Below are 15,405 nucleotides of genomic sequence, written 5' to 3' on the forward strand. Positions count from 1 at the left end.
GGGAGCCATACTACAATCACAGTTCAGTTTGCCGAGAAAGTCCATCTGCGTTGCCATTTTGTCGTCCCGGCCTGTACTGTACAGAAAAGTTGTAAGGCTGCAGGGCAAGACTCCACCTCAGTAAGCGTCCATTGTCCCCGGATACTCGATTCAACCAGATTAAAGGGTTGTGGTCAGTGAGCACCTTGAAGGATTGTCCATAGAGATATGGCTGAAGTTTTTTCAGGGCCCACACCAGCGCTAAACATTCTTTTTCCACGGCTGCATACCCCACCTCCCGGGGTAGTAACTTGCAACTGATGTAGGCAACAGGGTGCTCACTGCCGTCGGCGCCCACTTGGCTTAGAACTGCTCCCAACCCAAAGGTAGAGGCATCTGTATGGACACAAAAACGTTTGGTTGGGTCAGGAGCAGCTAAAACTGGGGCAGAAATCAAAGCATTTTTCAGGCACTGGAAAGCATTTTCACACTCTGGGGACCACAGGACCTGGCGAGGAAGATTTTTTCTTGTCAAGTCAGTCAGGGGTTTAGCTATTGTGCTATAGTCGGGTACAAACCTCCTATAGTACCCTGCAGTGCCTAGGAATGCTAGGACCTGGGTTTTTGTCTGGGGGGTGGGCCAGTTTGCAATGGCCTCTACTTTTGCTGGTTCGGGTCGCTGTTGCCCACGGCCTACCCGATGCCCAAGGTACTGAACCTCGGATGTCCCTACGTTGCATTTCTCCGGTTTTAATGTTAGTCCAGCAGCCCTGATGCGATCTAACACAGTACCCAAGTGGAGAAGATGTTCCTCCCAGGTATCGCTGTAGATCGCAATGTCATCCAGGTATGCACAGGCATAATCCTGGAGGCCATCGAGCAGTTGATCTACCATCCTCTGGAACGTTGCCGGAGCATTCTTCATCCCAAACGGCATGACCTTAGACTGGTACAAGCCAAAAGGGGTGATGAATGCTGACTTTGGAACAGATTCCGGATCCAGAGGAATCTGCCAGTACCCTTTGCATAGGTCAAGGGTAGTTAGGAAACTACCTCGGGAAATGCGGTCTAACAGTTAATCGACCCGGGGCATGGGGTATGCGTCAGTCGTTGTGCAGTCGTTTAGTCGACGGTAATCACGCAGAAGCGGGTAGTACCATCCCGTTTTGGTACTAACACTACTGGGGATGCCCAGGGGCTATTGGAGGGTTCGATGACTCCTAAATCGAGCATGTCCCTTATCTCCTTCCGCATACCTTCTCTCACTGACTCGGGTACCCGGTAAGCCGCTTGCCGGATAGGTGGCTGTCCTGGGGTCTCCACCCGGTGCACTGTCATTGTAGTGTACCCAGGTTTGGTGGAAAACATGTCCTGACGCTGCCTAAGGACCTGCCTGGCCTGGTCCTGTTGCTCTGGCCCTAGCTGCCCATCTAACCTCACTGTCTCTACACCTGCTCTGTCATTATCTCCCACCGGCAGCTCTGGTAGGGGAAGGTTCTCGGAATCTTCCACGGCGGGAGCACATATGGCGGCTATCTCCTCGGGCCTCTCTTGGTACGCCTTGAGCATGTTCACATGGAAGGTCCGCTGGACTCTTTCATCCGAGCACTTAGCTACCAAATAGGTAGTGTCAAATATTTGCTGTACTACCTTGTAGGGTCCCTGCCAGGAGGCCTGTAATTTGTCCGTCTTGGTAGGCTTGAGGGCAAGAACTTTCTGCCCTACAGCCAAGGTGCGGTCCCGGGCAGTACGATCATACCACCGCTTCTGCCGCCCCTGCGCGGTCTGAAGGTTCTCCCGCACGGTGTCCGTGAGTTCCTTCAGCCGATCCCTGAGCGCTAGTACGTATCCTACAACAGAGGTCTCCTCAGCCCCTACACCTCCTTCCCAATGGGCTCTAAGTAGATCTAGTGGCCCCCTCACCCGTCTTCCATACAATAGCTCAAATGGGGAGAACCCCGTAGATTCCTGCGGCACTTCCCTGTAAGCGAACAGGAGGTGCGGCAGAAATTTCTCCCAGTCCCGGTGAGTAGTTGCGAACGTCCGCAGTAGTTGCTTCAGCGTTCCATTGAACCGCTCACATAATCCATTAGTCTGGGGGTGGTAGGGTGAGCTCTGTAGAGGCTTTATTCCACAGAGCTTCCACAACTGCCGGGTCAGGTCTGCAGTAAACTGGGTCCCTTGGTCCGAGATAATCTCCTGAGGGAAACCCACCCTGGCAAAGATCCGAAGCAGTGCCTCCACCACTGTCTCTGCATGGATGTTTGTCAGGGGAATTGCCTCCGGGTAACGAGTAGCATAATCTACCACCGTCAAGATATATCTCTTCCCAGAGGGACTGGGTCGGGGTAATGGTCCTACCAGGTCTATGGCTATCCGGCTAAAGGGCTCAGCTATGATTGGTAGGGGGTACAAAGAAGCTTTCGATCGGTCACCCTTCTTTCCCACCCGCTGACAAGTGTCACAGGTACGACAATACTGTTTGATGTCCCTAGTTATCCCTGGCCAGAAGAATAGCCGAGTCAAACGGTGATGGGTTTTGGTCACTCCGAAGTGACCAGCTAGGGGAATGTCATGTCCGATGCTAAGCAGGTCACGCTGATATTTCTGCGGCACGACCAGCTGTCGCTTGGGCACCGGATGGGATCCCTTCCCTTCGGTCACCCGATAAAGTAATTCCCGATCCCACTCTATCCATTCCCTTTCTAATCCCCCGGGGTCCATTCCTGCCCTTTCCCGGTAACCAGCTAACGTCCGGTCAGATAGTAGTTCCTGGGTAAAGTCATTTGGGGTAGCCCAGGTAAGGGGTGGTACAGTCTGGTCGGGGTTAGGGAAGTTAGGTCTCACCTGGGTCCCATCATCGAGTGCTGCCTCTGCTTGCCTTGCTTGCTTTCGGGTGGTCACAGGGAAGGCTTCTGGGGATAAATCCACAAGGAAAGATGAAGAAAGATGCCCCAAATCATTTCCAAGTAGAACATCTGCGGGTAAATCTCTCATAACTCCAACTTCCACGTCTCTGGATCCTAAACCCCAATCCATATGCACTTGGGCCGTAGGGATGCGTAAAACTTTTCCTCCAGCCACTCGCATGGCTATGGACCTCCCGGTCTTCTCGGTCGATGTAACCATCCTGGGTTGTACCAAGGTAATAGTAGCTCCGCTGTCCCTGAGTCCTTGGGCAGGTCGCCCATTCACCCTTACAGCCTGTCGGTGGTGACTGCGGTTGTAATCTGCAGCAGCTTGGATCGGGTTCACCTCATGGAGTAGCCCAAACTCCTCTTCACCCCAACTGCTTGAGGTAGATGGTGAGGCGGCCCCCAGGCAATGAGCGGCCGCTCGGGCTGGGCTAGGGGCAGCACAGTGCCATGAACTGGCATTGACATTCAGAGGACAGTTAGCTCGTTGGTGTCCCATTTGATTACACCCATAGCAGCGAGGCCCAGTCTTCTGGATGGGTATAGCCGGTCGGGCCTTTGCGGGGAGGGTGACTGACTGCCGGGCAGATGGTTGGATATGGACAGGTGCTGGTAGTGGTCTGGGGAAGCTGCGAGGCTCTGGTTGGTGGGATCTCCGGGTATCCATATACTGGTCGGCTAGTACCGCTGCTTTGTCTACCGTCAAGGGCTTTTGGTCTTGAACCCACTGGCGCACTTCAATAGGGGATTGTTTGTAGAACTGTTCCAGTAGGACCAGCTGGGCAGCGTCCGCTAAGGTAGTCGCCTGACAGCCAGAGAACCATGCATCTACCGATCGGGACATCTGATGAGCCCATTCCGTATAGGGCTGACCCTCTTCCCGTTGTAATCTGCGAAATTTGGACCGATGAGCTTCGGGGGTGATTGCGTATCTTGCCAGCAGCCGCTCCTTGATCCGCTCATAGTCTTTTTTGTCTTCCGCAGGTATGGCTTCAAAAGCATCCAGTGCTCGACCAGACAGCTTGCTGATGAGGATGGTGACCCAGTCAGCTTTGTCAATTCCCTGGAGACCACACTGTGTCTCGAAGACATGTAGGTATCGGTCGATTTCCTCCACCCCATCCTGGAAGGGTCGGAACGCCGCAAAGGGAAGTTTCTTGCGGATACCCTGTTCTGCAACTGCAGTACCCCCCATCTCCTTCTGGACCTCAAGCATTTTCAGGCGGGTCATGTCTGTAATTATCTGGGTGATCACCTCTTGGGGGGGAGTGGTGCTGTAGAGTGACAGCCGCCACTGGATCTCTCGCTGGAGCTCGGACATTCCGGACCCCTCCATAGCTGGCCCTCTGCTTTGGTCGCTGGCTTGGTCACTCTCCATCACATCAACTCAGCAATTAAGGTGGCCTTTGACTTGTTGCCAGCATTCTGTCCTCTTGATTCCAGCAGATCCTTGAGTGTGGTTCGCTTAAGGCTGGAGTAAAGCTCCATCCGACAAGATCCCGTTGGTGGTTTGGATGTTCCAGGCACAAGGAAGCATCCCACCGCTGCCAACCAAATGTGACGGAACAGGACACCCCGACTGGGTATCTCCGCCAAGAAGACTGCTTCCTAAGAAATCTGGAACACGGGATCCGTGAATCTGGCTATAGTTACCCCAAGAACTAGACAGTACAAGTTTTGGGGTCAAACCAGAATGAACTGTTTATTAAAACCAACTCACAGACTTTTATACATTGGAGAAGTATGTCATTGGCCAGTCAAATATTTACACAAAATATCACACAATAGCTACGATAACGAGGTAGGGCTGACCATGATATCATTAACATACCAATTAACTGAGCACTTAAATCAGCCTAGGCAGAATGCACAGAATGCTAGCAGGTAAACAATAGATGACACAAACACCTGAACAATCAGGAATCTCATTCAAGGCCAGACACACCGGCATCGAGATCCCAAAGAACAATAGACAGCATTAAAGTGTAACACATCCCCCCAGCAGACAATGGGCTGCTGTGTGAAAGACAGATGGCTTGAGTTGATGAGACTACCAAAAAGAATTGCTCCACACAGACAGTGGCCAGGAGTCTAGCTTCCTAATTCTGTGACAAAAATCAACTTTTGTTGCCAGGCTTTCCAGAGCTGCTGAAATCGTGGCCAGCGACTGCGATCCAGACTGTCCGGGAGTCACACAGAGTGGGTCTGAGGGTGAAATTACAGCCTGGGACTCCATATTCAAAATTACAGAAAGACGGAGTACTTTCACTTTAAGAAAGCGCCGATCGCTGTTCCCACCGCCGAGCGCAGCAGTCTGCAGAGTCCCCCTTAAATATACACATAACAGCAGTGTGTGCAGGGATATTCCTGCAAAGACCTCAGTACAGTACGACCTCCAGAGAAAACCCTCCTGAATGGCCTGCAGCAGGAAGAAGCAGCACAGGAAGTGACCTCGGCCTGGATGTAAAAGGTCACGCTGCTAGTGCAGTCCAATAGGACCACACAAAAATGGTTGCCAATGCATTTTAATTGGAAGCTCAGGGAAAATGGCTGCCCAATACAAGTCCATGGGAAAAATGTACACATTGCCAACACTCAAGATGGTGGCGCCCACAGCGTGCCATGCAGCCAGGGACCTCCACATGAAACCCTCAAGGATCTACAACAAGACCCAGCAAGCAACAAGGTACAAATTGCCACCCCCCTCAGGGCGCCAGGCGCCCCAGTTACATAGCCCGGGGCGGGAGAGAGAGACAGGGCACAGAGGCCGGGTACCTGAAAGGCCAGGGGGATCTTTTAGGAAGTACAGGTCCTATTATCCCCAGGAGAGGGCCCACCCCCCCCCCAAGGCCACCAAGGGCAGGGGGGGGGGGGGTCACATTTACTCACCATACCATGGACTGTGCGGTTTCCACTCCGGGCAGACCTCCTCCCACCCGAAGTGGGGGTGCTGCCAGCCGAGGGGTACACTGCGACTCAGGGCGTTCCAGGTTGTCGCGTCCTGGCAAGGCATCCGCCCGCAGGCTTATCCCCGTCCGGAAAGGGGCACCATCATGGCGAGGCCTAGTGCGGGACTATAACCTGCTCACACTCGTAGGCCAGGCTGGGGGGACCATAGGGATCTAGATTATCCAGTACGAAGGCCCAGCCTGCATTGCTTGCAGATCACCAGGAGTATCCCCCTGAACACTAGCTAGCAAAGTAAGCCAGTAAAGAGAAATAATACAAAATATTCTGAAAAGAATAAAAAAAAAAAAAAAACTGAGACAGAAGTCCCAGCAGGAAACCTAGGTCCTACTCCTTCTCTAGGCAGAAACAAACTGGTTTGCTGAGCAGAGGGTGTGTGGGTTATGCCTGTGGGGATGGCCCCGTGGGCGTGTACATTTACATTTTTCCTGCCTAGATTACTCCTGCAGGGGGCAGCATAACTCATTCAGCTAAAGAAGCTGGAGGCTGCGTCTGTCAACGGACGATAGAGAAACATGCTTTTACCAGCGTCAGAACAACCGCCCGTGTGAAAGGGGCTTTAGAGTGTAATCAAATCCTGGATAAACGGAATTTGCAACTAAACTGACTGCACCTTAACACAGGTAAATGCAGAGTGTAAATGGCACCATTGAAAAATCACTACATGCATTTAGAAATTTGCACGAAATGCATATAAACGCAGGTTGGACAGGGCCAGTGAATGAGCACCCTACTGATGAAGTCTAGCCAATGACATAACGCGTATAGGGGACGGAGCCTGCTATCAGATGTCTCCCCGCAGATTATACTTATTAGAGACCGGAGTATTCCAATTGAATGTGTCTGGCTTGCATAGCCTTGATGTGCTTCTAAATGCGAGTTTGATACTCTGTAATTTGTCCTCAAATAAATTTTGTTATACGGAGAGCACTAGATCTGTCCCGTTTTCTGTCTTACACTGGAGACACAGCCGAGGGGATACAAGATTGGAGATTGAAGGATCATTGGCCAGTCATCACCCTTAGGAATATATCCCTTTTTGGGAACAGCTATTTCTGACCCACTGGTAAAACAGGGGTCATAACAGGAGGTGAGCAGCCACTTTTTATTGGTGAAGGATTGCACCTCAGAAGGTTCACTTTCAAGCACTGGCACCTTTTCCATTTTGTGATATTTTTGGTAATTTGCACATTTTTCTGGCACCAGACTTTATATTTATACATTTATTCTCTTTGAAAGACCTTTTCAATATTTATTCCCTTCAAAATACCTTTTTAACTATTTGTATTTATTTAATATGAATGAAATATTATTTAATTTCACTTAGATCGATTTAGATTTATGAAATTTGTTTATAAATTATATGTATTCATTTAAGTGACACTGCACTTTTTTGATTCGTTTTGAATGAGGCCATACCCACCCTGCAAATAGACAAAGGCACCAAATTTAGAAAGCCAAAAGAACTAACTCTCAAACAATCAGGCCACTTTAAACAATCTGTTAACTGCACCCTTTAAATGGTACCACTGTTACAAAAGGGAAAGAATCGCAAGGAGGTCCCAGGCTCCGACATCTGATGCTATAGCAGCCAGATATTACCCCTACCTACCTGTTTTTAAGAGGAGACATTCACTTGTCTATAGACACTTTTAGAGTATGGACTCTTACTTTAAATTTAGGGGTTACAAGCAGTTTTAAAAAGTCCTGCTTGGTATCCCCAGAAAACAATGAGGAATTTGTGTATTTTCTAAATGTCTGTTGTGCACATGTATCACAAAGTAAAAGGTCAATTCACTAAGAGATACAACTCATTTCAACTATGCAAAGCTTACATGAATTTCTGCCAAAAAATGTCCAGCATACAAAAATAAAAAAAACAGTGAAGAATCTTTTTCATATGAAATAAGCATTTCACTGTGGAAAACCTTCTATCGGGATTTGTTATTTTATAAATATAAAAGTATTATATACTTAATGCTTTCGTAATTTGAAGACATTAATATATTATTTTATTAGGCCCAAGTACAAAAAAGCATTGATTTGCTTTTACCCATACGTATCGAAAAGGCCTTTATTATTTTACAGTCAAAACAATAAGATTATGTTTAAAGCCAAAACGAATTTCTGCTTATCCTACCATGGATTCTCTTTCTTCCCCCACTATCAACATGCTAATTACATTTTTAAATGAAACTGGTTTTCATTACATAACACAGCTTCTCAATGCAAAGCAGATGATGGCTTGGGTGAAGGGCCGGCAGGGTGCTGTACATAGAATAATGAAAACATAGAACCCTACAGAATCCTACCCTGGTACTCTTCTTGAAAACCCTCAGCCCTGACTCAAGCAGTGGGCTGGCACTTGGTTGTTAGACAAGTTACCCAGTGGGTGTCAATCTGAACTGGGGCGTAAAGCAGACTGCATTTGTATGCAAGCCACTCTATATAATGCTGAGACTCAATGACCGAAAAAATCTAAAATCCAATGAACGAAAAGTGTGGAACTGGGACAGTAAAGATAGGAAGAAAAAGCTAGATGATGCTTGACATCTTCCAGCCAGGAAACGATGCAGGCGCTATCTGACTTGCTGCAGTTTTTTAACGCACACTGTGAGAAGCTCACAGTGCTCAGTGACATGAAAGCAAGTTCAGTTCAGGAGAGGAGCCTATACAACCAAGCAAGACTGGAGGTAAGGCTGGAGTTCAGCTATATTAAGGAAAAGTGTTGTATTCCATAGAAAAGGTCAGAATGATTATGAAGACCATATAGGAAAATATACTTTAAATACTTACAGATGGACATGGTGCCAGTCTGAACTTTTTGGTTGTCCATGCCATAAATATTACAGATGCTTAGAAGAAAAGAGAACACACACATTACAACATAATCTTTGCAATAACCTGATTGAGAAAATGGAGTCTAAACTTACCTAATATGGCAAAAATAAGTGTATTTGTAAAATGTCTGTAAAGAGAGTATTTCACTGTGTTTTTTCTTAACTTCAGTGTCTTCATTGTTTGAGCCAAGCTTACAAATATGTATGGAGCAGCTAAGGAGAAAATTAAAGGAATTCATATGATCTAACTACAAACAAGAAGCATGCACAGACTGGAAATTCACCTCTCTTAGCAAATAGCACTCTTCGCACAGTAGGACGGAGGTCAAAGATCTGCACGTACCTTATTGCTTACAGTTACTTTGCAATATAATGTCAGGATAAAGAGAATGTTTATTTTAACCCCTTAAAACTGGCTGTATGCAAATACAGTTGTGCTCATAAGTTTACATACCCTGGCAGAATTTAAGATTTCTTCGCAATTTTTCTGAGAATTCAAATTAGAACACTTTTCTTTCACTCATGGTTAGTGTTTGGCTGAAGCCATTTATTATCAATCAACTGGGTTTACTCTTTTTAAATCAGAATAACAGAAACTACCCAGATGACCCTGAGCAAAAGTTTACATACCCTGGTGATTTTGGCATGATAACATACACACAAGTTGACACAAAAGGTTTCTATGGCTATTAAAAGGTAACCATCCTCAGCTGAGATCTATTTGCTTGCAATTAGTGCGTGTGTGTATAAAAGGTCAATGAGTTTCTGGACTCCTGACAGACCCTTGCATCTTTCATCCGGTGCTGCACTGACATTTCTGGATTCGGAGTCGTGGAGAAAGCAAAAGAATTGTCAAAGGATCTGCAGGAAAAGGTAGTTGAACTGTATAAAACAGGAAAGGGATATAAAAAGATATCCAAGGAATTGAGAATACCAATCAGCGGTGTTTAAACTCTAATCAAGAAGTGGAAAATGAGGGGTTCTGTTGAAACCAAACCACGGTCAGGTAGACCAACTAAAATTTTAGCCACAACTGCCAGGAAAATTGTTCGGGACGCAAAGAAAAACCCACAAATAACTTCAGGTGAAATACAGGACTCTGAAAATATGTGGTGTGGCTGTTTCACGATGCACAATAAGGAGGCACTTGAAGAAAGATGTAAAGGGGGGTTGTGAGAACCAGCGCTATGGATAAGAACTGACAGGCAGTAAATATATATAAGGTTGCAGCCACCAACCGAACCCCTAAGAAACTTAGGGGCAGGAATATAGTGTGGGGGTGAATAGTTGGAAAACGGCGCTACCTAACGCATGTACAAAGATGCGGGTGAAGAGGAAAAAAGTGCTTAGTGCGTGCAAAGTGACATATAGATAGTTGTATACATAGGTCAGTATATATAAAACTTAGGCCAAGACAATAAATAAATAAATGAATAAAAGAAAGAAAGCGAAGTGTGGTAAAAATGTATGTTAAAAGATGTATATTAAATCAATACTATAGTGATTTCCAATAGGTACTGCTGAGTAAGTGATAATTAATACAATAATTAAATAGGTGAATAATGTAGAATGAATACTGTTGAATAAATAATATTAGGTAAAAAAAAACGCTCAATGTATTGGTTATAAATCGATCTTAAATCAAAGGAGCAGTGAGGATACTAATTGTATACCTTTTGGGATGTAGTTCTCCAGTTTAAACACTAGGTGTCACACTTACCCTAAGACCACAGATGTTAGGTATATGAGCCAAAAGACAGGATGTAGGTGAGATCCTCAAACCTGTCTACTGACGGTCCCCTCGGACCCAAAAAGATCCCATCTGGGTACAAAAGGGAGAAAAGAGAGAAGCTACTCAGTGTGATAAGTGTGGATCGGGTATACAATGTGATAGTAGCGACTCACGCTTGGGTAGATGCAGCAGATCCCTTCAGATATTGGCAGTCTGCGCCAAGGAAGCTCCTGCGTTCCAAGCCTCGGCGAGCTGCGGACCGGAAGTGACGTGGGTTTCCGCCCTACGTACGTTTCGTCATAGGACGTCTACGGGGAGCGGTACCCGTCAGTCGACCTCATTGTCCAGAAATAGCCAGAGTCATCCCCTCAGCCAATCATTCGCCCTGATACACATCTGAGGATGATTGTATGGAAATGGAAAAAATGGTGGAGTGTACAGGTTAATTATGGGATGTCTCTCTAGGCTATAGTGATCATCATAATAGATCATGCTGCCATCTAGTGGATCAATTTTGAGATACAAGGATATAAAAAAAATTTTTTATTAAGAACGAATATGTGTAAAAAAATTCCGTAAAAATAATGTATGCAAGAAGAGGAAAATAAAAAATAGAAAATAAAATTAAAAATGGGCATCAAACGTTTATTTAAATGTGTTTAATAAGGAAAAAATATAGAGGTGATCGAAAAAGTGTTTTGTGAGACATAAGGGTCCCAAAGGAACATTAGTGATAATCTGACCACAAGAAATAGTATTGAAGAATAAAATAATAATAATAATTTTGGTGTTAACGTCGATATATATATGAGTGTGTGAGTATATCCAATTAAAACATTGGTGAAAAGAATAGATGAATAGTATTAGTGGAGTGAAAAAGATGTGTAAGAAATACACCCGTGAAATATTTATGGCTATAAAGAAGTGTGGGAAAAAAGTTTAAAAAAATCCTCATGAACTGAGGTTAAAAACATCCAGTTTGGAAATAACGTGTCCAATTACATTCTGAGGTGACAACAGAGGTCCACCCAAGGGGGAAAATATAATAGTTATTCCTTAGAAAGCTTAAAATGTGGAGTGATGTTGGATGAGAAGGTCAAAAAAATTTCATAAAAATAAAAATAAAAATAAAAATAAAAATAGGAGTGGATCTCATATGTAAGGTAATAAGATAATGAATAAATTGATGCGTTGACTTCCATATCTCTTCAGAGATGGTAATCTTGATAGTAAGAAGAATTGATGTTTAAGCAAAAAAATTCTAAAAAGGTTAAAAACATTTAGGAGGCGTTAAACAGTCATTTATCAGATAGGTGAAGATCCTCAACATAAATGATGGTATATTAATATTACCCAGATGTTAAATGAGGAGGCTAAAAAGAGGATGTTGGATGAGAAGGCTAGAAAAAAATCCGCATCACAAATGACGTAAAATCCATAAGAAATATCTAAAAAAATCCAAAAAATAGAGATGCGTATCGAAAAAAGGAAGAAGGCGTGTGGGAACAGGCTTAAAAAATACATATATAAAACATATGTAAAAACATATGTAAAAAATATATATGTCAAGAAATATAAAAATATAAAAATCGCACATAAAGGATATCATAAAATGTCAGTAAAAAGGGGGAAGTAAAAACAAAAAGTAAGAAAACAGAACCAAAGGAGGTTAAATCTTGAGGTAAAATCCAAAAGGAATAAAAATGAGTCATGTGTCTGTGATAAAACAATTTAAATCAATGTCGGCATTTAATCCCTCAGGACGGAGAGATCGCATTAAGAAAATCCATTTAGTTTCATTTTTTGATACCATTCTTCTCTTGTTGCTGCCTCTCCAATCGTTTTTTATTTTATCGATTCCATAAAAAATCATTCCTGTTGGATTCTGTGCATGAACCTCTTTAAAGTGTCTTGATAGAGTGTGTTTTTCAAATCCCTTTTTGATGTTCTTTATGTGTTCTCTAATTCTTACGAAGAGGGGTCGTGTGGTTCTTCCGACATATTGTAATTTGCAAGGGCATTCCACCACATATGTGACATGTGTACTCGTACATGTGATGGTGTCTTTAATTTTATACTCTGTGCCCGTGACATTGGATTTGAAACTTTTTATTTTTTTCTGTTGTTTCCTGTTGTTTCTGCAAGGGAGACATTTCTGACATCGGAAGAAACCATTGATGGCTGTGGGTAATAGGATCTTTTTGGGTGGATTAATTACATTATGCACAATTTTATCTCTTAGGGTAGGAGCTCGGCGGTAGATAAATGATGGTCTTGTGGGCAAAAATTGCTTGAGAGTTTTATCTGCTCTGAGAATAGGCCAGTGTTTTCTGATAATTTTTTCCATATCTTTATGTTGCTTGTTGAAGCCTGTAATAAATGCATACTCAAAGCTGTTACCGTTGTTTTTCTTTCTATTGTTATTTTCCGTGATTAAGTCCTCTCTTTTCATTTTCCTGACCAACTGTTTAATATGTTCAAGTTCCTTCTTCTTGTAGCCCTTTTCTAAAAATCTGGTTATTAGTATATCGGCCTGATTGTCGAAGTCTTGTATGTCACTACAATTCCTCCTAATTCGTAGTAATTGGCCTTTGGGTATATTGCCTAGCCATCGTTGGTGGTGGCAGCTTCGTGTAGGTATGTACCCATTCTTATCTGTTTTTTTGAAGAAGGTTTTGCTTTGTAACTTACCATCCTTTTTAAAGAGCTCCAAATCTAGATAAGCGATTTTATTGAGGTCCCAGTTTCCCGTGAACGTAATTCCATATCCGTTATCACTAATCTCATCAAAGAAAACTTGTAATGATTCTGGGGTACCTCGCCATATTAAAATGATATCATCAATATATCTTCGATAAAACTTTAAAAAAGGTCTATCTACACTAAAAACTTGCTCCTCCTCCCACTTTTGCATAAAAATATTGGCCACACTGGGGGCATATCTGGCCCCCATGGCTACTCCCTTTGTTTGTACAAAATATTGTCCCTTGTACCAAAAATAATTCGAATCCATCACCATTTCAAGTCCCTCTAAAATAAAGTGCAATTGTGCCTGTTTAAAATCGGTAAAATTACTCAGCGCCCACTCTACAGCATCTAAGCCATCTTTTTGTATTATGTTAGTATACAGAGAATTGACATCAATTGTAACCAGGATGTCATCATCCATTACCTCGAGATGTTTTAATTCATGTAACAGCTGTTTGCTGTCTCTGAGGTATGATTTACCCTGGGGTACTAGTGGTTGGATAAATTTATCCAGGTATTCCCCTAATCTGGAGTGGACTGAGTTTATTGCACTTACAATTGGACGCCCCGGTGGCTTTGTTTCATTTTTATGTATTTTGGGGAGGTAATATATAACCGGGGTTCTTGCTGCTTCCAACTTCAAATATTGGGCCTCCTTTTTGTTTAAAATATGCCCTTCCTTCCCTTTCTTTATATATGTGTCTAAAGCCTTCTCAAATTTTCTCTTTGGATCTCCTTTAAGTTTTTTATATGTGTCTTCTTCCTTGAGGAGCCTTTCCATTTCTTCCTCATATTCCTTTTTATCCAATATAACCAGACCTCCTCCTTTATCCGCTGGTCTTATCACAATTCCCTTCCTCTTTTCAAGTTTTTTGATGGTGTTCCAAGTTTCCTCCTCTTTCCTGTTCCGTATCTTTAAATCTCTTATTTCTTGTTCTACCATTCTTTTGAAAACCTCTAGGTTTTCATTCTGGGGGTTTTTGGGGTTGAATGTTGATTTGTTTCTAAGGGTTGTATGTTTAAATTCCTCATTTTTCGTGTTTGTATTCTTCTCTTTCTTAAGGGCAAAAAATTTTTTTATGTTGAGCTTGCGGATATATTTTTGAAGATCTATGTATGCCTCGAATTTGTCCAAATTTTTGTTAGGCGCATATTTGAGGCCAAGATCCAAGAGTTTCAGTTCATCCTCATCGAAAGTGACTGTGCTGAGATTAAAAATTCCTTTTCCTAAAAACGTCTTCTTCTTTTTCTTTGTCCCCCCTCGTTTTCCTCTTGGTTTGCGTTTCTTTCTTGTTCCCTGAACCCGTTGTTCTGTTCCCTCCTGTATGGGTGGTAACCTCCTTGTGTTCTGGGTGGATCCCCATCTCTCTCCTGTTGCGATCTGTATGGATGGTATCCTCCTTGTGTTGTGGGTGGTTCCCAGTCTCTCCCCTGGTAGGGTCTCCTTCCGTTGTCCCTCCAATTCATGTTGCGTCCCCTCTGTGGTCTGTGTCCTCCATGTGTTCCACCTGGGTGGTCGCGTCTCGGGGGTGGTGGTCTCCAGTTGTTCCTCTGGTTGTCCCAAAAATTTGGATTCCTTTGTGGGCCTCCAAAATTTCTTGGGGGTCTGCCTCTGTTCCCTCTCGGAAAAAAATCCCTTCTGGTGAATGGTTCTCTGTATTCGTATTGTTCCTCATTGTGATAGTCGAGAGGGGAAAACCTATTGTAGGTATCAACCCGATATTGATTGTGGGTAGGTGTTCTATCATAATGTACATTCGGTTGTGGGCCATTTCTTGGCGGTCTTGGTTCAGTGGTCTGTTCATAAGGTGGTCTTCCCAAATTTCCCGGTGTTCTGGGAGTCATAGGGGTCACAGGAGTAGTGACCTCCATCCATGTATCATCATCCTCATCCTCAATTTCAGACGGTTCCCTTGATACTAAGTGGACAGGGTCCACACTAGTGCCTAAACCATTGTACAATTCATCGGATTGCCATTTATAGACTGTGTTGTTTCTATAGTCTAGAATGTCCCTCTTATATTTCTTCTGTTTTTTAGCTTGTATGGTTTTATCATATTTTTGTACAGCTTCTTGCAGCGCTTTTTCTTTATTTTTATACTCATTGGTTTCAGAATAAGGTGCCAATTGTTCCTTAATTTGTATAATCGTGTTTTCGATCTTTTTGAGTTTGTATTGCCTCCTCTTGATTATTAAAGTCAGCAGTTCTTTTTCACTTCTATTA

The 15,405-nt window shown here is 43.8% G+C and overlaps 1 protein-coding gene across 1 annotated transcript in view; it reads right to left on the bottom strand.

Annotated features, from left to right (window-relative positions):
• The window catches only part of TMEM87B (transmembrane protein 87B), a 206,756-nt gene that overhangs the window by 47,122 nt on the left and 144,229 nt on the right, over positions 1-15,405 (bottom strand). The window contains exons 12-13 of the mRNA XM_082250961.1: positions 8,795-8,899; positions 8,658-8,716 (exon numbers count right to left, since the gene is read on the bottom strand). Of these exons, the coding sequence (XP_082107087.1) occupies positions 8,658-8,716; positions 8,795-8,899 (164 nt within the window). The remainder of the gene's footprint in view (positions 1-8,657; positions 8,717-8,794; positions 8,900-15,405) is intronic.

The sequence above is a fragment of the Pelophylax lessonae genome, assembly GCF_965119305.1.
Source record: "Pelophylax lessonae genome assembly, chromosome: 3".
Lineage (NCBI taxonomy): Eukaryota > Metazoa > Chordata > Amphibia > Anura > Ranidae > Pelophylax > Pelophylax lessonae.